The 27,145-nt window shown below is 43.7% G+C and overlaps 1 protein-coding gene across 1 annotated transcript; it reads right to left on the bottom strand.

Annotated features, from left to right (window-relative positions):
- Nucleotides 1–421: 421 nt before the first annotated feature.
- On the bottom strand, nucleotides 422–27,145 carry LOC143984310 (olfactory receptor class A-like protein 1). Its single transcript, XM_077484553.1, has 2 exons — nucleotides 27,131–27,145; nucleotides 422–2,197 (listed from the first exon to the last, which is right to left on the bottom strand). Exon 2 carries the CDS (start codon nucleotides 2,157–2,159, stop codon nucleotides 1,203–1,205), a length of 957 nt encoding a protein of 318 aa, XP_077340679.1. The 5' UTR covers nucleotides 2,160–2,197; nucleotides 27,131–27,145; the 3' UTR covers nucleotides 422–1,202.

The following is a 27,145-nucleotide window of genomic DNA, read 5'->3' on the forward strand; positions in this document are numbered from 1 at the left end:
CTTGTGTCATCGTCTATTAAACCAGTGTAAAAAAATAACTTTTGCTGTGATAGTGAAGTGTGCATGTAGAGTATTTTTTAAAAGCTGAAATTTGTTTTTTAAAGCCCTGATTTGTCTCTGCTGCCGTTTAGTAACACTTACAATTAGAGCTTATATCTCTGTCACTCTGCTCTCTCCTTCCATCAACATTATCCTTTTAGCACAGGAGCATTGCAGTACACCTGATTGGCTTTTTGTGCTGCTTATTTGTCTCTCAGTCTGAGCCCTGCTGTTTAGAAATTGCAGGAGGCTAAAACAGATAAATATTTGCTATTTACACTGCTTGGAAAAACCAATACATTTGTATTTATGAATACAGAACTGCATTTATTTATGTTTTTTTTTTTCAATATTTCTTTATTGAAAATAAGATGAAGGAAGAAATGGTGATACATTGTTAAACATATCAATACTAGTAACAAGTAGGTGTAAAACCATAACATATCATTTGGTATGAAGGGATATATATTGAATGGGGATGATGGGGACTAAGAAGTGGGTAGGGGGGGGGGGGGGGGGGTTATGTCTTTTATATATACCTGGATTTCAGATTTAATTTGTTAGCTTTAAAGACCACACCATGTATGTTTTACATACTTTTATTGATAGATCTCAGTCCACCAACAGATGACAGATAATCAGGCAAAGTATAACTGATCACCTTTGGATTTCCATTCTCTAATTAATGTCAGGGTCATTAGAGTGCAAGCTACTCCACAAACACGTTTATGCAATATATTAATATGTGAAATGAATAAAATGTGCTCCATCTATGGTGCACATTTATTCTGAACTCATAAGCTTTAAAAAGGATCCATGTATCTGATTTCAATCAACCAAAAATACATCTACAAGGTCTAAGCAGACAATGATAAAAAATAATTGGATATAATTTCTGAAACTGCCATTACCGCTATCACATGTCACATATTGCCACCCTGCCATAAGTCCGTCCCAGGCCAGTCAATTGCAGATAAGAGGGCAGGGCTTACTGATTGGGATACACCCTATTATTTTTAAGAGGTTTCCATATTTATTGGAATATTGAGTAGCCCTCTGTAATTCTTACTTCTTAGTGACTTATAAAACTGTGAGTGCCCATGGGAAAACACTGCCTTTGCATAACATTGAAGAGCTTCCATTTTGACTGACTTGACTTAATACTAACATCTCTTTCTAGCTATATAGGTTGAAATAGACTTTACAGCTTGAAGTTCAGTTTTCTTTCTTGAACATTTAAGACCCATTTGGACTTTTCTGTTAGTTAAAATAATTACAATGGGGCTAATAGCAGAGTAACAAGAATCAAAGAAAATACGTGCATCGGTGAAACGTGGAGATAGTGGAAAAGTACAGAGAGTAAGGATCCAAAACAAGTTGTCTAGACCAAAACTGACTATGTACATCATGACTAATGTAAAGACAGCTTTAGCAGCACGAATCTCTGCATGTTTGATGTTTAGCGTTGGAATACATTTGACCTGTTTACCATGCTGGAAGAAAACATAAAGCAGATAACCGCTGGACAGCATCATTAGACTCAAAAAGAACAAATCCCGAACAACATAGATCACTCCATTCCCCAAGTAAATCAGATAATTTGGAAAGATCACAAAGCAGAAATTGTAACTCATAATGTATCTGGAAGTAACGTTCTTGATGGAGGCTGTAGAGTAAGCCAGCCGAGTACTACTTATGATGAGATTGAAAGTCCATAGAAAGAGCATTATTGGGAACAGAGAGTCAAGGAGCTTCTTCTTTGTAGTCATCCAACGTTGATGAGTTGGAGTGATAGAAATACACTGATAACATCCTAGCAAGGAAGTAATGCTGACAGACATGGCTCTTCCTACACAGTAAAGATAAAGGCTTATCTGGCAGGATAAATCACCAAATACCACATACGTTCCAGTAGACTGTAGGGTGATTGGAAGCCCCCATGTCAGTATCACTAGCAAATTAGCTAAAGCCAGCTTACCGAGGATAATTTCTCCAGTGGTTACTCTGCCATGGTTGTGAAAGGTGTGCACAAAAGCAAATAAAATTATGAGATTGCCAGGGATTCCTATCGTGTCTAATGAAATATAGCTAATTATATCAAGAACAAGCCAGGTCCCCATTGTGTGCTTTACGGTAGAACTTCTTTACAGGCCAGTATCTGTAAGATAAATATATTACATTACTGATTATAATATATTTATTTCAAATTCATCAAGTTCAATCTGTCACAAACTCAAAGGGCTTTGGTCCAGAGACAGTAAAGCAAACTGCTCCAAGGCACTATGGATACATTTGGGCTTGATTTACTAAACATGGAGCATGCAAAATCTGGTGCAGTTCTGCATAAAAACCAATCAGCTTCCATTTTTTTTTGTCAGAGCTTAATTGGACAATTCTGAAGTTAGAAGCGGATTGGCTACCATGCACAGTTGCACCAGATTTTGCACTTTCCAGTTTTAGTAAATCAACCCCATTGTCCCACACAGGGAAAAAAAAACACTTAATCACGCATCATATTAGTAAATATAACTTTTCATACAATTAGTTAGAAAACATTTCTCAAAATCTTTTTTTTTATTAAATTCAGCTGATTTTCTCATTACTGTCTTCTTTTGTAAAACATTCCAGCCTGTTTACTCTTGCTGTAGAAAACATCTTCCTGTATTGATGCCATAATCTAATTTTGTTCACACATCACACGTCTCCTTGTCTTTTGTACAGTTCTTTGGAAAAAAGTTTCTATACTGAACTTGGATATATTTTCACAAATTGAATACATCACTGTCAAGTTTTTTTTAATTTACAAGGCACGGTTATTCAAACCTTTTGTTAGTAATACTAGTTCACCTCTTTATTAATTTGATTGTTTGCCTTTGTACCCTTTTTAAATTCCCTATTTCCTTCCATAAGCAGGGTTACAAGTTATTTATACAAGAATAGTATTAGGCCTTATGCACACTGGATGTTTTTAATGCTTTTTTTAGTGGCATATGGATTTTTTTTTCTACCTCTAAATGCCCCTGCATGTTTGCCTATGTATCCATGCACACATATGTATTTAGAGGACTTTAGAGGCAGGGGCATTTAGTGGCAGAAAAAAACCCCACTGCCAGCATGTCCAGGAGCAGCAGCATTTTGGCAGAAAAAAACTGTTGATGCATGTAAATGCACCTTTTGGCTAGACGCATTTAACGTTAATTTATTCCAGTGGCCAGAATAAATAATTTTTCTGGCCACACAAATTAATGGCCAAGCACTATTCTCCCTGTTCAACCAATTCAACCTGAAAATTATTTTATTGATTATTTTATATATTTCATCCAGAGTACTGCACACCTTTACCTGGCAAAATAGCCACTAAAGATTCATGAAATACATTGATGGTGTTTTCTACCTGTTCTTTGGTTCAATAAATGCCAACCATCCTGTAGAATCTATTTGGCAGCACCTTTTATTCAATGGGCACCTCTGAATGGTTACATTTTTGGGCATCATTCCTTATACCAGTGTTCACCAGAACCTGATCATAGCCTAGCATAGTGCAGGAATCTCCAGAAAAATCCAAGCTCGCAGGGATTGTGACCACCTACATTCTGTGTGGGACAGTCATATTTTCCACATGTGCTAAAATAGGTTGCTTGACCTAAAGGGAGGGTATCCAGGAATATGAGATAACACTATACTTTCCATATAAATACATTTAAACACTACTCTAAAGCCTCATACACACGATAGGACTTTGTACAAACTTTCCCTTGGATTTTTGTACAAAGGGCGTCGGCCCTGAACTTGCATTGCATACACACAGAAGGACTTTTTCAGCCAACTTTCACCAAAACACGTGGTTTTTCTGCTCTTTACCGCCACCTTTGGTCAACTTCTGTATTGTTGTCTGATCTTTTGCATTGGTTCTGAGCATGCCTGTTTGTACTTTGTACAAAAGTCCTATGGTTTTGTGTACACACGATCAGACTTTGCTCCATCGGACTTTTGTTGCCAGAAAGTTTGTCTGTTCGCACAGCCAACAAAAGTCCGATGAAAACCAAAAAAGTTTGTCTGATGGAGCGTACACACGGTCGGATGTTGCTCCAAAACAGCTAATTTGCATGTTTGTTGTCAAAAAGTCTGATCGTGTGTATGGGCCTTTAAGGCCCGTACACACGATCCAACTTTTTGAAAACAAACATGCAAATTAGCTTTTTTGAGGCAACATCCAACCATGTGTATGCTCCATCGGACAAACCTTTTAGATTTTCATCGGACTTTTGTTGGCTGTGCGAATGGACAAACTTTTTGACAACATAAAGCCTCATACACACGGTCGGACTTTGTACAAACTTTTCCGTGGACTTTTGTACAAAGGGCGTGGTCCACAAGTTTGTATTGCATACACACGGTCTGACTTTTTGACAACAAACACGAACGTAGTGACGTCACAACGTACTGACGCCACTTCAAAAGAGGACGTTCAATGACTCCAGCGCCACCTTTGGTCAACTTCTGTATTGTAGTCCGATCGTTTGCATTGGTTCTGAGCATGCGTGTTTGTACCTTGTACAAAAGTCCGATGCTTTTGCATACACACGGTTGGACTTTGCTCCATCGGACTTTTGTTGCCAGAAAGTTTGTCCGTTCGCACAGCCAACAAAAGTCCGATTAAAACAGAAAAAGTTTGTCCGATGGAGCGTACACACAGTCGGATGTTGCTCCAAAACAGCTAATTTGCATGTTTGTTGTCAAAAAGTCCGACCGTGTGTACGGGCCTTTAGTCTAATGGAGCAAAGTCCGATCGTGGGTACACAAAACCATTGGACTTTTGTACAAAGTACAAACACGCATCCTCAGAACCAATGCAAAAGATCAGACAACAATACAGAAGTTAACCAAAGGTGGTGCTGGAGTAATTGAACGGCCTCTTTTGAAGTGTCGTCAGTACATTGAAACATCACTACGTTCATGTTTGTTGCCTAAAAGATCTGATCGTGTGTATGCAATACAAACTTACGGCCAACGCCCTTTGTACAAAAATCCAAGGGAAAGTTTGTACAAAGTCAGATCGTGTGTATGAGGCTTTAGAAGGATCTGTCTTGCTGCTTTTTATCCTTGTCTCTGCCCAACTGGAACATCCTTGAACTTAGCATATAATTTGCACAGCTACCACTCTTGTAACTGAGCACAATGAGGTTTATTTTCTAAATTAATAGAAGCTGTTCCATTAGAGAAATGCATGCTTACTTTACAAAGTGAACTATAGTAAATAAAGTGAACCGATGTTATCTTTGAATACCCAATCGTGTGTAAGGAAAACCAAAAAAAAAATTAGGATTTTTGCTAGCATATGATTGGTTGATTGAAGTAAACATAGCTTCATCATATTTATTAGGTTGAGTGAACATTCACTTTGCTAAGTAAATAGTATTTGTTTTGGGAATCCACTTTAATGTTTTGATGTAATTCATGAAGACACCTAATGAAAACATATTTTAATAAAGTAATATTTATTTCTTGAACCATTTTGTTATTGTGTGCTCAATTCTCACTTCTGTAAGCATGTGAAAAGTTGTGCTATACTTGTGATCCTATATTATATAATATAATTGCTAGTTAAAATGGAGTATGTAAGTTGTGCCCACATCCCTAAATGATATAGCTGTTGTTGCTTGCCTTCTGGTAAGCGTGCATTTCCTACGGTGTTCAGCACTCATTGGTGACAGAAGATTGCACATCATTATCTGTTATCTGATAATTAGATTTTAGATTTTCTATTTAGTTTCACATTCACCTCTAATATCTGATATTTGAATTTTCATTAAGTCTCACACTCACGTTCAATACTTTGCCATCACATTTTTTGGACTTGTATTCATTTAAGCATCCAATTTGTGTTGTCAACATTTTTTAGATATATTTTTTCACTTTTGAATATATATATATATATATATATATATATATATATATATATATATATATATATATATATATATATATATATATATATATATATATATGTATAGGTATATACATATGTATATGTATATACATATACATATACATATATATATGTATATGTATATATATATATATATATATATATATATATATATATATATATATATATACACATACAGTATATATAATTTATTTAGCACTGGTTTATCACTGGTGGTTTCACTGTTAACGCAGCTATTTTTTTTTTGTACATTTAGGTTGGCAGAATGGCACGGCTGAGCATATGGGTGTACAGGTACATCCCTCTGAATTTGCTGCTGTGTGGTCACTTGCGCGCTGCTGGCGGCGCGTGTGCAACCCTGCCTGCCAGGAGCTCCGTGAGTCGGGTCACGGATCCCGTGGACTCAATCACCTCGGGGATGCCCGCGTTCGTCTCACGAAACTGAAGAACAAGGAGATGCTAATGTAAACAAGCATCTCCTCATTCTGCCTAGTGACTCTGTCACTGATCATAGCAGCCTGTTCGTAGCCCATCCCCCTAACAGTTAGAAACACTCCGCAGGACACACTTAACCCCTCCCTAGCCCCCTAGTGGTTAACCCCTTCACTGCCAGTGTAATTTTTACAGTAATCAGTACAATTTTATAGCACCGATCGCTGTAAAAATGACAATGATCCCAAAAATGTGTCAGAATTGTCTGATGTGTCCGCCATAATGTTGCAGTCATGATAAAAACTGCAGATCGCCACCATTATCAGTAAAAAAATGATTAATAACAATGTCATAAAACGAAACCCTATTTTGTAAACGCTATAATTTTGCGCAAACCAATCATTTTTTGGGGATATTTATTATACCAAAAAAAAAAAAATAATGCATTATTTTCAAAATTGTCGCTCTATTTTTGTTTATAGCGCAAAAAGTAAAAACTACAGAGGTGAACAAATACCACCAAAAGAAAGCTCTATTTGTGGGAAAAAAGGACGGTAATCTTGTTTGGGAGCCACGTCGCACGACTGTGCAATTGTCAGTTAAAGTGCCGAATCACAAAATGTGCTCTAGTCTTTGGCCAGCAAAATGGTCCGGGGCTTAAGTGGTTAATTTCTTTTTTGCTCTATATACTTGTGATTTTAGTACATGCTCTGGCACCATGCTGGCTTGAAAGAAGCAGAGCCACATTACTAAATAATAATAAAATACCCAATTAATGCTTAAAAGGAAAAACAGTAAAAATAAAAAGGGCTTGTGTGACACAGCTTTATATTAAATAACTTAATATCTCCAAAATAAACTACCGTAGTTATTTGTATACCTACAAACCAAGTTCACTGAGCTTTTGTCTATTCATAAGTGTGACAAATTATTACTTTTATTATTATTATCGTCCTTTATTTACAAAGTGGTAACATATTATAGAGTGACACCCTGCATGGATGGCAATTACTAACGTCAAACAAAAGTGTAAAAACATGACATAATAACATCTAAACTTAATGCATTCTATAAAGGTGCAATTAAATTTATGTCATGTGTTCATTTATAATGTAAAATAATATGTCAAGGACACCCACACAAAAGGAAAACACTTGTCGCTGTGATATAATTTGCCATTGATGCCAACTGTTATTAGAGTGACTTTGTAGAATTGATTTATTATAAAATAAGATTTTTACTTAGCACATTAAAGCTACAGTGCTGTGAAAGATGATTTGCCCCTTCCTGATTTTTTATTTTTTTGCATATTTGTCACACTTAAATGATTCAGATCATGAAACAATTTTTAATATTATACAAAGATAGCCAGAGTAAATACAACATGCAGTATTTAAATGATGATTTCATTTATTAAAGGAAAAAAGCTGTCCAAACCTGCCATGTGAAAAAGTAATTGCCCCATAAACCTAATAACTGGTTGTAATATATAAAATAGATGGTGCTGCATTGTTAACGGGTTAAAAATAAAGCTGAAATGAGACTAATGCCACGTACACGCGTATCAGACTATTCGGCGCACTTAGTCTGGCGGACAAACTGCCGGACTGTCCGCCGGACTTTCCGAACAAGTTACCTGCACACACACGGTACTTTTGCGGCGGACTATCCGCCTTACTGCCAGACTATCCGCAGTACTTTTCAAATTAATGGACTCGCCCACACACATGGAGGAAAGTCCGTTCATTTCCAGGTAGCCAGGACCAGCAAAGGAAGCGTCGCTGGCCCCGTCACCTGGTATGGACTTAAAGGGGAATCCCTACGCTGAAAAAACAGCGTGACAAGCGTGCCCCCCCAGGTCCATATCAGGCCCTTATCCGAGCACTCTACCTGGCCGGCCAGGAAAGGGGATGGGGACGAGTGAGTTCGCCCCCTCCTGAGCCGTACAAGGCCGCGTGCCCTCAACATGGGGGGTGCCTTGAGGAAGGGGGCGCCACGCGCCCCCCCCACCCAAAAGCACCTTGTCCCCATGTTGATGAGGACAAGGGCCTCTTCCCTACAACCCTGGCCGTTGGTTGTCGGGGTCTGCGGATGGTGGCCTTATCGGAATCCGTGAGCCCCCTTTAATAAGGGGCCCCCGGATACCAGCCCCCCACCCCACCCATGTGAATAAGCATGGAGTACAATGTACCCCTACCCATTCACCTGTGAAAAAAATGTAAAAAAACACAACACACAAGGGTTAAAATAGTTTATTGCACAGCTCCGGGGGTCTTCTTCCGTCTTCGGGGGTCTTCTCGCCGGACTCCTCCGCTATCTTCTGCTAGCTCTTTTACTAGCGGAGGAGCCCGACTTTCTTCTTTGCCGCCGCCTGGGGGTCTTCCGCCTTCGGGGGTCTTGTCCCCCTCTTCGGTTCTTCTTGCCGGGCCACCACGCCTTCTTCTAGCTCCTTTACAAGCGGTGGCCCGGTCTACTGTCGCCACCGCTGCCACCTTCTGTTCTCTTCTTCTCTTCTTGAGCTGTTGACTCGTCGCTGTCTCTGGCCGCAATGACAGGGAAGCGGCGTGCGGCGACTTATATAGAGACATCGCAGGGTGATGTCCCCGCCCATTATGATGTCACAGTCCCAGAGGATGCAGAGGAAGCAGCGCTTCTGTTTTTCCAAGTGACATTAGCAAGTAGCCGGCAGGCAGTGCAGGGCTCAAAAGGTGGGCAGCGCAGGGCCCCCAACAATGACAGGGCCCTGGGCAGCTGCCCCTTTTGCCCTGCGTTAAAGATGGCCCTGCAGGCGCTACTCAGGTCTTAATTTTTAATTTTTATTTTTACACTGTTTTTAGAAAAAAAATTGTGTCACTTCTATTCCTATTACAAGGAATGTAAACATCCATTATAATAGAAAAAAAGCATGACGGGACCTCTTAAATTGAGATCTGGGGTCAAAAAGACACCAGATCTCATATTTACACTAAAATGCAATAAAAAAAAGTCCCTTTTATGCCGCGTACACACAATCTGAATTTTGGTCGCAAAAAGCTCTGATGGTTTCCTGACGAAATTCCGACAGGATTTCGCTCAAGCATACACAAGGTCACACCAAATTCCGACTGTTAAGAATGCGGTGATGTACAACACGTATGATGGGACTAGAAAAAGGAAGTTCAATAACCAGTAGCCAATGGCTTCCATTTCATAGCTGAATCTGAGCATGCGTGAGTTTTTGCGCATCGGAATTGCATACACACGATCGGAATTTCCGATAGAAACTTTTTCCGTCAGAAAAATTGAGAACCTGCTCTCAATCTTTTGCTGGTGGAAATTTGGCCAGCAAAATTCCAAAAGAGCATACACAAGGTAGCATTTTCCGACTAAAAGCTCTCATCAGTCTTTTGCTGGCTGAAATTCTTACCGTGTGTACGCGGCATAAGAGCTATGGGAGGAAGTGATGTTTTGACGTTGCTTCTGCCCTGCAATGTCATGGAGACGGGTGGGGGCCATCTTCCCCTCACTCATCCCCATGCTCAGCCACAGAGAGGATCCGATCACCTCTGCCAATGCCGACGGCCCCGGTAAGTTGCAGAGACCATTGTTTTCTTGTATCGGACCACTGGCTGAACACGAAGACACCGGGGTTATGGCAGCTAACTGCTGCCATAACAATAATATACCATGTCAAAGTAAGAATGTATATCAGCGTGCAGCGGTACAGAAGTGGTTAAAGCGGAGGTCCACCCTAAAATGGACCTCCGCTCATCGGAATCCCCCCCCCCTCCGGCGCCACAATCGGCACCTTTCAGGGGGGAGGGGGGTGCAGTTACCTGGATAATCCAGGTAACTGCACCCACTTCCGGGCTAGCTCTCTGCGGAACGGGGCGTACGTTCCGCAAGCGCCCGCCCCCTTCAGCAAGTGCCCCGCTGCCTGCTGGGAAACACACAGCTCCCAGAGGCAGCGGGGACCGTCCGGATTGCGACGCGCGGCTCGCGCATGCGCAGTAGGGAACCGGGAAATGAAGCCGAAAGGCTCCATTTCCTGATTCCCATACCCAAGATGGCGGCGGGACCCGGCAGCCGAGCGAGCGATCGGCTTCGGGTGCCGACATCGCGGGCGCGCTGGACAGGTAAGTGTCACTATTTAAAAGTCAGCAGCTGCAGTATTTGTAGCTGCTGGCTTTTAAAAAAAAAAAAAAAAACGCGGAGTCCCGGTGGACTCCCGCTTTAACTGAGGCAAGTGAGGACTGCAGTTCTTTAGATGTTGTTCTAGGTTCTTTTATGACCTTCTGGATGAGTCGCCGATGTGCTCTTGGAGTAATTTTGGTAGGCTGGCCACTCCTGGGAAGTACTGTTCCAAGTTTTCTCCATTTATGGATAATGGCTCTCACCATGGTTCGCTGGAGTCCCAAAGCCTTATGCCCCGTACAAACAAGCAGATTTTCCGTCAGAAAAAACTTGGATGGTTTTTCCTACGGAATTCCATTCAAGCTTGGCTTGCATACTGTCAGGGCTGGCTTAGCCCTTCCTTCTCTGGGCTGGCTGCTCAGCTGTCAGCTAATTGCCAGCTCCCATCTCTCTCCACAGTTACCAGCTATTCCTGATCATGCTCGTCTGACCTGCCTACTTAAAGCTGTCCAGCTCACTTAACCTCTGCCTTCGCCTTGGTCACATCACAAGAAACCATCTCCTGTGGTTCTGTTTAAAGACTGGCTTGCTGACATCCCTTCTGGCTCCTTATCCTGCTTGTTGTTGCTCTACTTGGATCCCTGATTTCTGGCCTGCTGATTAGTGATGGACGAACTTCCGACGGGACGTTTCGCGAACGCGAAACGCGAACGGGCACAAACGTTCGCGAAAACGACCGTTCGCCGCGGGCTCCATTGACTTCAATGGGAGGCGAATTTCGCAAACCTTTAGGTCGAATTTGCGGCCACGTGGTAATTATTAGGGGGTAGCACGTAGTCCCACCACCTGGACAATAGCATAATACATGTATGAGGTGAATTTGGGATCGATAACTACAAGCATTTTTTTTTTATTTGGGAAATTGTTCTGACAATTCAGGACTATGGAGCTAATGAAGGCAATGGAGGAGAGGGAAGGTCAGGGACCAGGGTAGGCAAACAAGAGGGTGCAGGAGATACAGAGCACTGACAGCAGCACCGTAATACAGAGCACTGACATCAGCACCGTGACATACAGCGCTGACAGCAGCTCCGTGACATACAGCGCTGACAGCAGCACCGTGACATACAGCGCTGACAGCAGCTCCGTGACATACAGCGCTGACAGCAGCTCCGTGACATACAGCGCTGACAGCAGCACCGTGACATACAGCGCTGACAGCAGCTCCGTGACATACAGCGCTGACAGCAGCTCCGTGACATACAGCGCTGACAGCAGCTCCGTGACATACAGCACTGACAGCAGCTCCGTGACATACAGCGCTGACAGCAGCTCCGTGACATACAGCGCTGACAGCAGCACCGTGACATACAGCGCTGACAGCAGCTCCGTGACATACAGCGCTGACAGCAGCTCCGTGACATACAGCGCTGACAGCAGCTCCGTGACATACAGCACTGACAGCAGCTCCGTGACATACAGCGCTGACAGCAGCTCCGTGACATACAGCGCTGACAGCAGCACCGTGACATACAGCGCTGACAGCAGCTCCGTGACATACAGCGCTGACAGCAGCTCCGTGACATACAGCGCTGACAGCAGCTCCGTGACATACAGCGCTGACAGCAGCTCCGTGACATACAGCGCTGACAGCAGCTCCGTGACATACAGCGCTGACAGCAGCTCCGTGACATACAGCGCTGACAGCAGCTCCGTGACATACAGCGCTGACAGCAGCTCCGTGACATACAGCGCTGACAGCAGCTCCGTGACATACAGCGCTGACAGCAGCACCGTAAGCAGCCCCAGGAGGAAGTCAGCACAGCACAGGGATGGTGTGATCCCCTCATAATAAGAACCCCCAGGAGGAAGTCAGCACAGCACAGGGATGGTGTGATCCCCTCATAATAAGAACCCCCAGGAGGAAGTCAGCACAGCACAGGGATGGTGGGAGCCCCTCATAATAAGAACACCCAGGAGGAAGTCAGCACAGCACAGGGATGGTGGGAACCCCTCATAATAAGCAGCCCCAGTAGAAATATGACACCGCTCAACCTCTTCAAAGAGGAGGGTAGGGGCATATAGTACGGTGTGCTTTTTTGGGTCAGGGAAGTGAGCCAAATGAATTAAGAAGGTCTGTGTGCTTGATTCCAAAAATTGTTTATAGACATATACATGGTCTACTGATCACATGTGTTGAATTCCTCCGAGATCCATGCCTCATTCATTTTTAGAAATGTGAGGTAGTTAACACTGTGGTGAGCTAGGCGAGTACGCTTATCGGTCACAATCCCCCCTGCTGCGCTGAACGTCCTTTCGGACAGGACACTGGATGAGGGGCAAGCCAACAGTTCGATTGCAAATTGGGCAAGCTCTGGCCAGAGGTCAAGCCTGCCCACCCAGTAGTCTAGGGGTTCATCACTCCTCAGAGCGTCCACATCGGCCGTTAACCCAATGTAGTCGGACACCTGACGGTCTAGGCGTTCCCTGATGCTGGATCCGGATGACACCTGTCGATGGGTCGGCTGAAAGAATGACCTCATATCCGAAGTCACCAACACATCTTCAAACCGGCCTCTTCTTGCAGGCGCTGTTGGATTGGTACCCGCAAATCCTTCTCTGGGAGTGGGAATTGCTCCTCTGCCAGCGCACGCAAAAGCAGAATGCAGCATTTCTCGAAGCAAGGCCTGGAAGTGCTGCATTCTGACAGCCCTCTGCGACGGCGGTAACATTTCCGCCATTTTGTGTTTGTACCGGGGGTCTAAGTACGTTGCCACCCAGTACTGGTCCTTGACCCTCATGCTTTTTATACGGGGGTCCCTATTAAAACACTGGAGCATGAAGGCCCCCATTTGCACTAAAGTGGAAGCGGTGTGGTGGCCTGGCTCCTGCTCATCATCCAGGATAATGTCGTCCTCTTCATTCTCCTCTCCCCATCCTCGCACAACAGGGATCCCAGAAAGGTTTAAAGCATGCTCTTCTTGCTCCTGCTCATCCGCCCCGGCACCATCCTCCTCTGACTCCTCATCAGACTCCTGTTGTTGACTTGTCTCAGATAGAGTAGCCCCCCCTGGGAATTCATCCAGCATTGCGACTTCCTCATCTTCCCGCTCCTGCTCCTCCACAGCCTGATCAATGACACGACGCAATGCACGCTCCAGAAAGAAGGCATAAGGTACCATGTCACTGATGGCGCCATGGCTGCGACTGACCAGTTTGGTGATCTCCTCAAATGGCCGCAGAAGTCTGCATGTGTCGCGCATGAGCAGCCACTGGCGCGGTGAAAAAAAACCCAGCTCCCCAGAACCGTTTCTTTCGCAGAGTTCATACAGGTAGACGTTAACTGCACGTTTCTGCTGGAGCAGCCTATCAAGCATATAGAAGGTTGAGTTCCATCGCGTCGGGCAATCGCAAATAAGACGTCTGACCGGCAGATGGTGTCGCCGCTGAATGTCAGCAAGGCGAGCCATGGCCGTGTAAGATCTTCTGAAATGGGCCGAGATTTTCCTTGCCTGCCGCAAGATGTCCTGGACCCCAGGGTATTTGACAAGGAATCGCTGCACGACCAAGTTTAAGACGTGTGCCATGCACGGCACGTGCGTGATTTTGCCCTGTTTCAATGCGCTAAGCAGATTGGCACCGTTGTCACACACCACTTTACCAACTGTCAAATTGAGCGGTGTTAGCCACTCATCTGCCTGTGAACGCAAAGCTGAAAGGAGTGCCGGGCCAGTGTGGCTCTTTGCTTCCAGGCACAACAGACGCAGCACGGCATGGCAACGTCTCACCTGGCATGTGGAATAGGTTCTGGGGAGCTTGGGCGGTGCAGTGGAAGAGACGCTAGCAGCGGAAAAGGAGGAGGCAGCTGAGGAGGAGAGGGAGGAGGATGGAGTAGGAGGAGGAGAAGAAGAGTCAGGCCTGCATGCAATCCGTGGCGGTAAAACCAAATCTACACGGGTGCCACGGGTTACATGCTTGACGGCCGTCAGAAGGTTCACCCAGTGGGCAGTAAAACTGATATACCTTCCCTGCCCGTGTTTGCTAGACCACGTGTCTGTGGTCAGATGTATCTTGGCACCGACACTGTGTGCCAGAGATACATTCACTTGCCGCTGAACATGGCCATATAGCTCTGGGATGCCCTTCTCTGAGAAATACTTCCTTCCTGGGACCTTCCATTGTGGTGTTCCAATGGCCACAAATTTGCGAAAGGCCTCCGAGTCCACCAGTTTATATGGCAGTAGTTGGCGGGCTATGAGTTCTGACAAGCCAGCCGCCAACCGTTGGGCAAGAGGGTTATCCGGCGTCATCATTTTTTTACGCTCAAACATTAGGCCCACGGAAGCCTGCCTTTTTGCAGAAAAATGTGAGCTTGGCGTGATGGAAGGTGGAGTGGAGGACAATTGTGAGGAGAGAGGAGAAGGAGAAGTAGAAGACGAGGCTGGACGGTGAGAGCCTGCAGTGTGGCTTTGTGTGTTCCGTTGCTCCCACTGGGCTCGGTGATGGCTGCTCATGTGCCTTCTTAAGGCGGTCGTCCCTAGGTGAGTATTGGGCTTACCGCGACTAACGCGTTGACTGCAAAGATTGCAGATGGCAACGCTATTGTCAGCAGCGGACACGTTAAAAAAAGCCCACACTGCGGAGCCATGTGCCGGTGTCCTGGGAGCGCCAGATGTGACCGTACATGGTCGATGACTCGCTCCTGATACATTTGCAGTCTGCTTTGTCCCTGCTGTGCAATGTAAGTCATTGCTGCTTCTCCTCCCTATCTGCTGGTCCATATCTCCCTCTGAACTCCCCTCCTCTTCCTCTCTTGTGGGCACCCACGTGACATCACTAGACACGTCATCATCAACGTCACCTTCCCCACCGCTATAAGTAGAGTAGGCAGCAACACCGGGGACCAACCTCCTCCTTGGGCTGATCTGGGTACTGGCGTCAGACTGCTGAGTAGCGCTTGTTGCTGCCTCCTCTTCCTGATCCAATACCAAGAGTGGCTGCGCATCAGAAATGTCCTCTTGATATGGATCGGAAAATAATTCCAGTGACTCAAGCGGAAGGTATGTGGTGGTGGTGGTGGTGGTCGTGTTGTTGGTGGTAGTGTCTTTGGGGGTGCACATAGCAGAGAGTGAAGAAGAGGGTGCAGATCGAGAGGATGAGGAGGGTGCAGAAGAATAAGGCTGAGTGAGCCACTCAACCAAGTCTGGTGCGTCCTTTAAAGTAATTGAACGCACCTTCTGCAACTTCCCACTTTGGCTCAAGGCTGTTGCTCCTGCCCTACCCCTACCACCCCTGCGGAAGGGCCTGCCTCTTCCTCTGCCTGTCATTTTTTAAATCACCCTGTGACAAAACTCTTAGTCCCTATACCGCTGAAGGACTGCTGCAGTATAGGGCAGCGGTCAGCAGTAGTGCACGTCAACCCTATGTATTGTGGACCGATAGCGGTCCTTACAGAACAGCAGACTGTACTGCACTCAGGCCTATGTACCGTAGCACCCTATACCAAGTTACCAGTCCTTATAAAAACTTTTGTGGACCAAGCAGGTTGTGTGTTAGTGATTAGCAGACTGTACGTCAGTCCCTATACCAATGAAGGACTGCTGCAGTATAGGGCAGCGGTCAGCAGTAGTGCACGGCAACCCTATGTATTGTGGACCGATAGCGGTCCTTACAGAACAGCAGACTGTACTGCACTCAGGCCTATGTACCGTAGCACCCTATACCAAGTTACCAGTCCTTATAAGAACTTTTGTGGACCAAGCAGGTTGTGTGTTAGTGATTAGCAGACTGTACGTCAGTCCCTATACCAATGAAGGACTGCTGCAGTATAGGGCAGCGGTCAGCAGTAGTGCACGGCAACCCTATGTATTGTGGACCGATAGCGGTCCTTACAGAACAGCAGACTGTAACGCACTCAGGCCTATGTACCGTAGCACCCTATACCAAGTTACCAGTCCTTATAAGAACTTTTGTGGACCAAGCAGGTTGTGTGTTAGTGATTAGCAGACTGTACGTCAGTCCCTATACCAATGAAGGACTGCTGCAGTATAGGGCAGCGGTCAGCAGTAGTGCACGGCAACCCTATGTATTGTGGACCGATAGCGGTCCTTACAGAACAGCAGACTGTAACGCACTCAGGCCTATGTACCGTAGCACCCTATACCAAGTTACCAGTCCTTATAAGAACTTTTGTGGACCAAGCAGGTTGTGTGTTAGTGATTAGCAGACTGTACGTCAGTCCCTATACCAATGAAGGACTGCTGCAGTATAGGGCAGCGGTCAGCAGTAGTGCACGGCAACCCTATGTATTGTGGACCGATAGCGGTCCTTACAGAACAGCAGACTGTACTGCACTCAGGCCTATGTACCGTAGCACCCTATACCAAGTTACCAGTCCTTATAAGAACTTTTGTGGACCAAGCAGGTTGTGTGTTAGTGTTTAGCAGACTGTGCGTCAGTCCCTATACCGCTGAAGGACTGCTGCAGTATAGGGCAGCGGTCAGCAGTAGTGCACGGCAACCCTATGTATTGTGGACCGATAGCGGTCCTTACAGAACAGCAGACTGTAACGCACTCAGGCCTATGTACCGTAGCACCCTATACCAAGTTACCAGTCCTTATAAGAACTTTTGTGGACCAAGCAGGTTGTGTGTTAGTGTTTAGCAGACTGTGCGTCAGTCCCTATACCGCTGAAGGACTGCTGCAGTATAGGGCAGCGGTCAGCAGTAGTGCACGGCAACCCTATGTATTGTGGACCGATAGCGGTCCTTACAGAACAGCAGACTGTACTGCACTCAGGCCTATGTACCGTAGCACCCTATACCAAGTTACCAGTCCTTATAAGAACTTTTGTGGACCAAGCAGGTTGTGTGTTAGTGATTAGCAGACTGTACGTCAGTCCCTATACCAATGAAGGACTGCTGCAGTATAGGGCAGCGGTCAGCAGTAGTGCACGGCAACCCTATGTATTGTGGACCGATAGCGGTCCTTACAGAACAGCAGACTGTAACGCACTCAGGCCTATGTACCGTAGCACCCTATACCAAGTTACCAGTCCTTATAAGAACTTTTGTGGACCAAGCAGGTTGTGTGTTAGTGATTAGCAGACTGTACGTCAGTCCCTATACCAATGAAGGACTGCTGCAGTATAGGGCAGCGGTCAGCAGTAGTGCACGGCAACCCTATGTATTGTGGACCGATAGCGGTCCTTACAGAACAGCAGACTGTAACGCACTCAGGCCTATGTACCGTAGCACCCTATACCAAGTTACCAGTCCTTATAAGAACTTTTGTGGACCAAGCAGGTTGTGTGTTAGTGATTAGCAGACTGTACGTCAGTCCCTATACCAATGAAGGACTGCTGCAGTATAGGGCAGCGGTCAGCAGTAGTGCACGGCAACCCTATGTATTGTGGACCGATAGCGGTCCTTACAGAACAGCAGACTGTACTGCACTCAGGCCTATGTACCGTAGCACCCTATACCAAGTTACCAGTCCTTATAAGAACTTTTGTGGACCAAGCAGGTTGTGTGTTAGTGTTTAGCAGACTGTGCGTCAGTCCCTATACCGCTGAAGGACTGCTGCAGTATAGGGCAGCGGTCAGCAGTAGTGCACGGCAACCCTATGTATTGTGGACCGATAGCGGTCCTTACAGAACAGCAGACTGTAACGCACTCAGGCCTATGTACCGTAGCACCCTATACCAAGTTACCAGTCCTTATAAGAACTTTTGTGGACCAAGCAGGTTGTGTGTTAGTGTTTAGCAGACTGTGCGTCAGTCCCTATACCGCTGAAGGACTGCTGCAGTATAGGGCAGCGGTCAGCAGTAGTGCACGGCAACCCTATGTATTGTGGACCGATAGCGGTCCTTACAGAACAGCAGACTGTACTGCACTCAGGCCTATGTACCGTAGCACCCTATACCAAGTTACCAGTCCTTATAAGAACTTTTGTGGACCAAGCAGGTTGTGTGTTAGTGATTAGCAGACTGTACGTCAGTCCCTATACCAATGAAGGACTGCTGCAGTATAGGGCAGCGGTCAGCAGTAGTGCACGGCAACCCTATGTATTGTGGACCGATAGCGGTCCTTACAGAACAGCAGACTGTAACGCACTCAGGCCTATGTACCGTAGCACCCTATACCAAGTTACCAGTCCTTATAAGAACTTTTGTGGACCAAGCAGGTTGTGTGTTAGTGATTAGCAGACTGTACGTCAGTCCCTATACCAATGAAGGACTGCTGCAGTATAGGGCAGCGGTCAGCAGTAGTGCACGGCAACCCTATGTATTGTGGACCGATAGCGGTCCTTACAGAACAGCAGACTGTAACGCACTCAGGCCTATGTACCGTAGCACCCTATACCAAGTTACCAGTCCTTATAAGAACTTTTGTGGACCAAGCAGGTTGTGTGTTAGTGTTTAGCAGACTGTGCGTCAGTCCCTATACCGCTGAAGGACTGCTGCAGTATAGGGCAGCGGTCAGCAGTAGTGCACGGCAACCCTATGTATTGTGGACCGATAGCGGTCCTTACAGAACAGCAGACTGTAACGCACTCAGGCCTATGTACCGTAGCACCCTATACCAAGTTACCAGTCCTTATAAGAACTTTTGTGGACCAAGCAGGTTGTGTGTTAGTGATTAGCAGACTGTACGTCAGTCCCTATACCAATGAAGGACTGCTGCAGTATAGGGCAGCGGTCAGCAGTAGTGCACGGCAACCCTATGTATTGTGGACCGATAGCGGTCCTTACAGAACAGCAGACTGTAACGCACTCAGGCCTATGTACCGTAGCACCCTATACCAAGTTACCAGTCCTTATAAGAACTTTTGTGGACCAAGCAGGTTGTGTGTTAGTGATTAGCAGACTGTACGTCAGTCCCTATACCAATGAAGGACTGCTGCAGTATAGGGCAGCGGTCAGCAGTAGTGCACGGCAACCCTATGTATTGTGGACCGATAGCGGTCCTTACAGAACAGCAGACTGTAACGCACTCAGGCCTATGTACCGTAGCACCCTATACCAAGTTACCAGTCCTTATAAGAACTTTTGTGGACCAAGCAGGTTGTGTATTAGTGTTTAGCAGACTGTGCGTCAGTCCCTATACCGCTGAAGGACTGCTGCAGTATAGGGCAGCGGTCAGCAGTAGTGCACGGCAACCCTATCTATTGTGGACCGATAGCGGTCCTTACAGAACAGCAGACTGTACCGCACCCAAGCCTATGTACCGTAGCACCCTAGACAGACCAAGTTACCAGTCCTTATAAGAACTTTTGTGGAACAAGTGAGTTGTGAATGATTAGCAGACTGCAGCAGAAGGGCAGCAGTCAAGTATAATATTCTTTCTATATTTGGAAGAAAGAATATTATACGTGTACAAGCCTATTACCGTACCACTGATACCAGTCCTGAAAAGAACCTTTGTGGAACTAATAGTAACAGCAAGTCTTTAAAATTATCCTCACTGCCTGACAACACTGCTTCCTGCCTGTCCCTATACAAATTGGCAAAAAAGAGTAGGCTGGAACGATTAGCTGGAACAGCTCTTTTGTGGACCTGATAGTAACAGCTAATGATGATGATGATGATGATGATGAAGAAAGACTAATCTGGCTGAGCTGTCCCTAAAATAGCAGCATACAGCGCTCTGTCCCTTTATCTAAACTGACAAAAGAAACTCAGGCTGCTGACCTAACACCTATACCAGTCCTGAAAAGAACTTTTGTGTACCAAATAGCTAGCGTTTTCTCTGTCCCTACTCCACACAGGATCCTTTCCCTACAGTGACAGAAGAAAGAATGTAAAATGGCCACCGGATCGGGTGTATTTATAGGTTAGGGGGAATGTCCAAGTGTCCATGAGCTGTCATGTCTCAATTGGTTGTCCTGTAACACATGATAAACGTGTCACGAAAGGTTAAAGTTCTTGTATACATTAAACACGTAAGTCCGCCGGGGCGAACGACGGAAAAAGGCGTTCGAACCCGCGGACGGCGAAAGTCGGAAATTCGCCGCGAAACGACCGCCGGGCGAACCGTTCGGCCATCACTACTGCTGATTACCCAATCTGGTTATTGAACTCTGGCCTGGCTGACTACTCGATCCAGTTACTGGACTCTGGCTATGCTTTGACTACGCTTTTTTTATTTACCTTTTTATTTTTATTTTATAAACAAGTGTGATTTAATTGTAATTCTGTCTCAGCCTGCTCATGGTTTCTGACAGTAGGCGAAGGCCACCTGGGTGCCACGCCTTCACCCTATTCAGGTTGAGAACCATGAGGAGTATGAGGTACAATCCATTGTTGACTCCTGTAGGTTCCGTGGGAGCATACAGTACCTGATGCATTGGAAGAGGTATGGTCCGGAGGAACGCTCCTGGGTTTCATCCTCAGATGTACATGCCCCTGTCCTCCTCCGCGAGTTCCATAGACGGTTTCCCCTCAAGCCCGGTGGCCCTCATAGGGAGAAGGGTCATTGAGGAGGGGGTATTGTCAGGGCTGACTTAGCCCTTCCTTCTCTGGGCTGGCTGCTCAGCTGTTGGCTAATTGCCAGCTCTCATCTCTCTCCACAGTTACCAGCTGTTCCTGATCATGCTCATCTGACCTGCCTACTTAAAGCTGCCAACTCACTTCACCTCTGCCTTCGCCTTGGTCACATCACAAGAAACCATCTCCTGTGGTTCTGTTTAAAAACTGGCTTGCTGACATCCCTTCTGGCTCCTTATCCTGTTTGCTGTTGCTCTACTTGGATCCCTGACTTCTGGCCTGGCTGATTACCCGATCTGGTTATTGAACTCTGGCCTGGCTGACTACTCGATCCGTTTACTGGACTCTGGCTATGCTTTGACTACGCTTTTTCTATTTACCTTTTTATTTTTATTTAATAAACAAGTGCAATTTAATTGTACTTCTGTCTCGGTCTATTCATGGTTTCTGACACATACATACGCTCACACAAAGGTTCTCTGAACATTCAACCATCAAGAATGCGGTGACATACAACACTACAACAAGCCAAGAAAATGAATTTCACTGCTTCAGAGCATGCGTCGAATTGTTTCCGTGCATGCATAGAAATTTTACGCATCGGAATTGGTACAGACAATCGGAATTTCCGATTGCAACTTTTTCCGACCGAAAAATTGAGAACCTGCTCTCAATCGTTTGCTGGCGGGAATTCTGCCAGCAAAAGTCTGATGGAGCATACACACTGTCAGAATTTATGACCAAAAGCTCACTCCAGACTTTTGCTGGTGGAATTTCCGATCGTGTGTACAGGGCATAAGAAATGGCTTTGCAACCCTTTCCAAACTGATACATGTCAATTACTTTGTTTCTCATCTGTTCTTACATTTCTTTGGATCGTGGCATAGTGTCTTGCTTTTTTAAATCTTTTAGTGTGTTTTGGTAAATGATAAATCATTATCATTTAAAAACAGAATTTTGTATTTACTTGGGCTATCTTTGTGTAATATTTCAATTTGTTTGATTATCTGAATCATTTAAGCGTGACAAATATGCAAAAAAAATAAAAATAAACAAAATCAGGAAGGGGCAAACACTTTTTTCACAGCAATATAAGTTTACTCTAATCATCCAATCATGTGCCAAGAAATTCATATTTTTTAATTCTCTGCATATAATTGGGTATTTAAAGTTAACACAGGGTTCATAGTTACATAGTCAGGTTGGAAATGGACACTAGTCCATTTAGTTCACACACAAATTGAAAGCCTCTATATGCACCATTTATACCCTCTATACCCACAGTTGATCCATTCTCTATACCTCTGGTGTTATTACCTCAAAAATTAGTATCCAGTTATATGTTGTGAATTTAGAAATACATTCAGCTCTTTTTGTTCTTGAGGAAGTCTATTCCACATTTTCACAGCTCTACCGTGAAGAAGCCTTTCTGTATGTGAAGATTAAATCTCTTTTTCACCAGATGTAAAGAGTGACTCTGTGTCCTCTGTAATAACGTGAAAGTAAATAACTTTACTGCATGGACCACTTACAGTATGTATGATCATATCACCCCTTACTCACCTTTTTTCAAGAGAGAATTAATTCAGATCAGCTAATCTTTCTTCATAGCTGAGGTTCTCTATGACTCGTATGCCTTTGGTTGCCCTTTTCTGAATTTTCTCCAGGTCTCTGATAGCTTTTTGTAAACTGCTGCCCAAAACTTGAATATTCCAAATGAGTTTTTACCAATGATTTCTACAGGGACACCATTGTCTCTCTCTCTCTCTCTCTCTCTCTCTGGAGTCTAAACCTCTTTTAATACAAGAACGTATTTTTCTAGGAACTGCAGCCTGGCATTGCATGCTATTATTATGTCTATGATCTACCAGAACACCCAGATTCGTCTCCACCATTGATTCCCCCAGCTGCTCTCCTCCTAGTATGTATGTATTATGTGTATGTTTAGCCCCTGAGTGCATAACTTTACATTTATCAATATTAAACTTAATTTTCCACATACGGTAGTTGGAGACATCCTTTAAGTATGTAAGTCCACTGCATAGGCTGGTGTCATAAGCAAACACTGAAATGGTACTTTTAATCCCAGATCTATATCATTTATAAATATATTAAAAAGTAAGGGTCCCAACACTGAATCTTGGAGTACACAACTAATAACCTGAGACCATTCAGAGTGTGAATCATAAATCACTATGCTCTGACATTATTACATATTGATAGCCAGTTTTCTATCAATTTACAAACTGAATTTTTTAAGCCTGTAGATTTTATTTACCCATTAGCTGCGTGTAGGCACGCTTGGCAAAATCCAAGTATACTATGTGCACAGCTACTCCTTTGTCTAAGTTTTTTCTTAACTCCTCATAAAAAGAAATCTGATTTGTTTGACAACTTCAGACTTTTTTGAATCCATGCTGACTGTTACTTAAAATATTATTGTCTAGCAAAAAAAAATCTCTCATGTTGTATTAAACTCTCAATTATCTTCCCAACTTTAGAAGTTAAACTAAATTGTCTGTAGTTATTTGATAAAGACTTTGATCCCTTTTTAAATATAATCACCGCATTAGCCTTATGCCAATCCTGTGATACTATGCCAGTCATTAAACAGTCTCTAAAAATTAGACACAATGTCTCTTTGAGGCCCCCTAGGTGTAAGCCATCCGGTCCAGGTGCTTTATTCACTTATATTTTGTCTAAATATTTCTGAAACATGTCAACTTTGAGCCATCGTGGATGATTTGGGGCTGTGCCCTTTGTAAACACGGACCTGAAGAAGGTATTTAATAAATTTGTCTTCTCTGTGTACCCAGTAATCAACTCAAAATGATCTAGTAAAGGATCTACATGTTCAGACCCAACCTTTTTACTATTAATATACTGTATATATATATATATATATATATATATATATATATATATATATATATATAATGGACACCGGTGGCAAGAAAAGCGCCCTGAGGCAATTCAGTTCGCATAGGTAGCGCTATACAAGTCATTCATTCATATATATATATATATATATATATATATATATATATATATATATATACATATATATATATATATATATATATATATACATATATATATATATATATATATATATATATATATATATATATATATATATATATATATATATATACATATTATAATATATATATTATAACATGTTTGGTGGTTTGCAAGTTTCAACCTGCCATTCATTTTCAATTACCCTTTTACATATTCTGTTATATTCATTGTAACATTTAAATAATGATGACGTTTTATATTTAGCCTTTGAAACAAATTGCCCATGTGAATATATTTTGCAGTGTGTTTGTATACAGTTGTTTTGAAACATTCCCATTTTTGATCTGTGTTTTTTAACCACTTGCCTACTGAGCTTTTTCACCATCTTCCTGACCAGGCCAATTTTCTACTTTCAGCACTGTTGAACTTTGAATAACAATTGCACCGTCATGCAATACTGTACCCTTATGACATTTTTATCATTTTTTTCAAACAAAGATACATTTCTTTCAGTGGTATTTAACCACTTCCCACCCGGCCAATGTATATATACGGCCGGGTGGGAGCCGCCTGCTCCTGATAGGACGTTCAGGAACGTCATTCAGGAGCAGCGGGATCGCGCGCGCCCGCGCAGCGGCGCGATCCCGATGTGCTCGTGTCACCCGGACACGGCACATCTCAGATCGGCAGGAGGGCTCTGTGATTGGCCCTCCTGATCACATGACGGCCGTGTCCAATCACGGCCGTCATGTGATGTAAACAAACAGCCGGTTGCTAGGCAATCGGCTCTCCTCTCCTCACACGGAAGTCACCGCTGAGAAGAGGAGAGCAGAACGCTGCAGCCGGCTGATGATCAGTGAGTATGGGCTGCTTTTCACAGCTTTTTACTCACTGATCATCAGTGTAGTGTAAACACACAACACACCACACAGTGAAAACACAGTCCCCACATATGTCCTCAAAACACACATGTCCCCAAAACATACATGTCCCCAAATAATAAAAACACATGTCCCTAATAATAAAAACATGTCCCCCACATATGTCCCACTAAAATCACATGTCCCAATGATTATCTGCACACATATGTACGTGATCACCTGCACACATATGTACATGATCATTTGCGTACATATGTCCGTGATCACACAAACCAATTATTATACACTTAACGGAATTTTTTTTACCAAAAACATGTAGCAGAATACATTTTGGCTTAAATTTATGACAAAATTTGATTTTATTGGATTTCTTTTCAAATAGAAAAAAGAAAATATTGTTTTTTTCCCAAATTTCCGCTTTTTTTGCGCTTATATCGCAAAAAAAAAAAACGGAGTCGTGAATAAATAACACCAAAATAAAGCTCTATTTGTGCGAACAAAATGATAACAATTTCATTTGGGTACAGTGTAGCATGACCGCGCAATTGTCACTGAAAGCGCTAGAGCGCTGAAAGCTGAAAATTGGGCTGGGAAGGAAGGGGGTGAAAGTGCCCTGTATTGAAGTGGTTAATCACCACTCTTACATTTTTTTGCTAAACAAATAAAAAAGACTGCAAATTTTGAAACAAACAAACAAACATTGTATTCATTTCTGTTATAAAATTTTGCAAATCAGTAATTTTTCTCCTTCACTGATGTGTGCTGATGAGGTAGCACTGATTGGCACTGATGAGGAGGCACTAATGGGGCTGCACTGATCTGTGGCACTGATGGGCTCTGATAGGCAGCACTAATTGGCATTGATACACAGCACTGATATGGGGCCCAATGGGCACTGATATAGGGCACCAATGGGAATTGATAGAGGGCACCAATGGGCACTGATAGACGGCACTGATGGGTACTCATGGGCAGCACTGATGGGCACTAATATGCAGCACTGATGGGGAATGATAGGCAGCACTGATAGGCACTTATTGGCACTGATAAAGCTGCACTGATAATCAAGGCACATGGTGGGGTCTCGGCAAGGGGGGAGGGGTTGGACCATGCCACCCACACTGTGAAAGTGACTGAATTTCAAAAAAACTGCAGTCAAATAGAAGCACATTTTTGTATACATTGCAGGAGCCATTAAGTGCACATTAAACAATTAAAACAACTGGAGGTGCTAGTTGATAGCAAGTGAATTTAGACCATACTGTGTTGATTTTCTAAAAGCTCTGGAGCACTCAGAATCTGGTGCAGTGCAGCTGTGCATGGTAGTCAACCAGCCTCTAACTTCAGCTTGTTTAATTAAGCTTTGACAATAACATCTGAAACCTGATTGGTTTCTATGTAGAGCTGCACCAGATTTTGCACACTCCAGTTTTAGTAAATCTCCTCCATTCAATATCTTGATTTGCATTCTTGCGCTGTCCTAATTAATTAGAAAATATTGAAGCCATTAAATCAGCATGACAGCCAGGAAACTAGTATTTTTTTAAACAAGAGAGGTGAGCAGTGGCAGCCTCCATGTTTTTCAAAGTATAAGAATAATAAGAGTGGATCTATCAATAAAAGCACACACTTTGTGTGAGTTATTGGCCCATACTGTATGTCAGCATTAAAAATGTACCCCTGTGTTGTCATTAATTGGAAAATACCATATTTACTGCATTTTTAACTGGTATGATAAACCTCAGACCAACATTTAAGACTTCTAGATGCACTGTAGATTTTGAATGTCATTAGAGACTGCAGAGTGTCTATTTTCGATAAGAAAGAACTTTTTTTATCTTTATTTTTAACAGTGAGATAAGAAGGTCAGCTAAAAGGAAAACATGTTTATACAATATGCAAATATGATTGTCCCGACGCTCTTAGATAAACATAAATTATTAAAAAAAAAAAAAAAAAAAAGGTTTTACATCATTGCAATTTGATTAAAATTTTTTCATTGTGTTGACCTTACATGTTTATCTAAAAATAATAAAATGGCTTTAGGCCCTTCTTAGGGCATTACAAGTTATTTCAAGTATTTATCTGTGGCTACAACACAATCTTTGTTGCTTTTTTTCTATGTACAAATATCCCTTATTAATTAAGTACATGAAGCGCTTAGCAGCCATTGTAAAAGCAATACTGTACACTGTTGCCTCTTACCTTTAGAAATGGGAG

Source organism: Lithobates pipiens, unplaced genomic scaffold (genome assembly GCF_037356315.1).
Source record: "Lithobates pipiens isolate NorthernLeopardFrog02 unplaced genomic scaffold, aLitPip1_a1.2 Scaffold_16, whole genome shotgun sequence".
In the NCBI taxonomy this organism is placed as follows: Eukaryota; Metazoa; Chordata; class Amphibia; order Anura; family Ranidae; genus Lithobates; species Lithobates pipiens.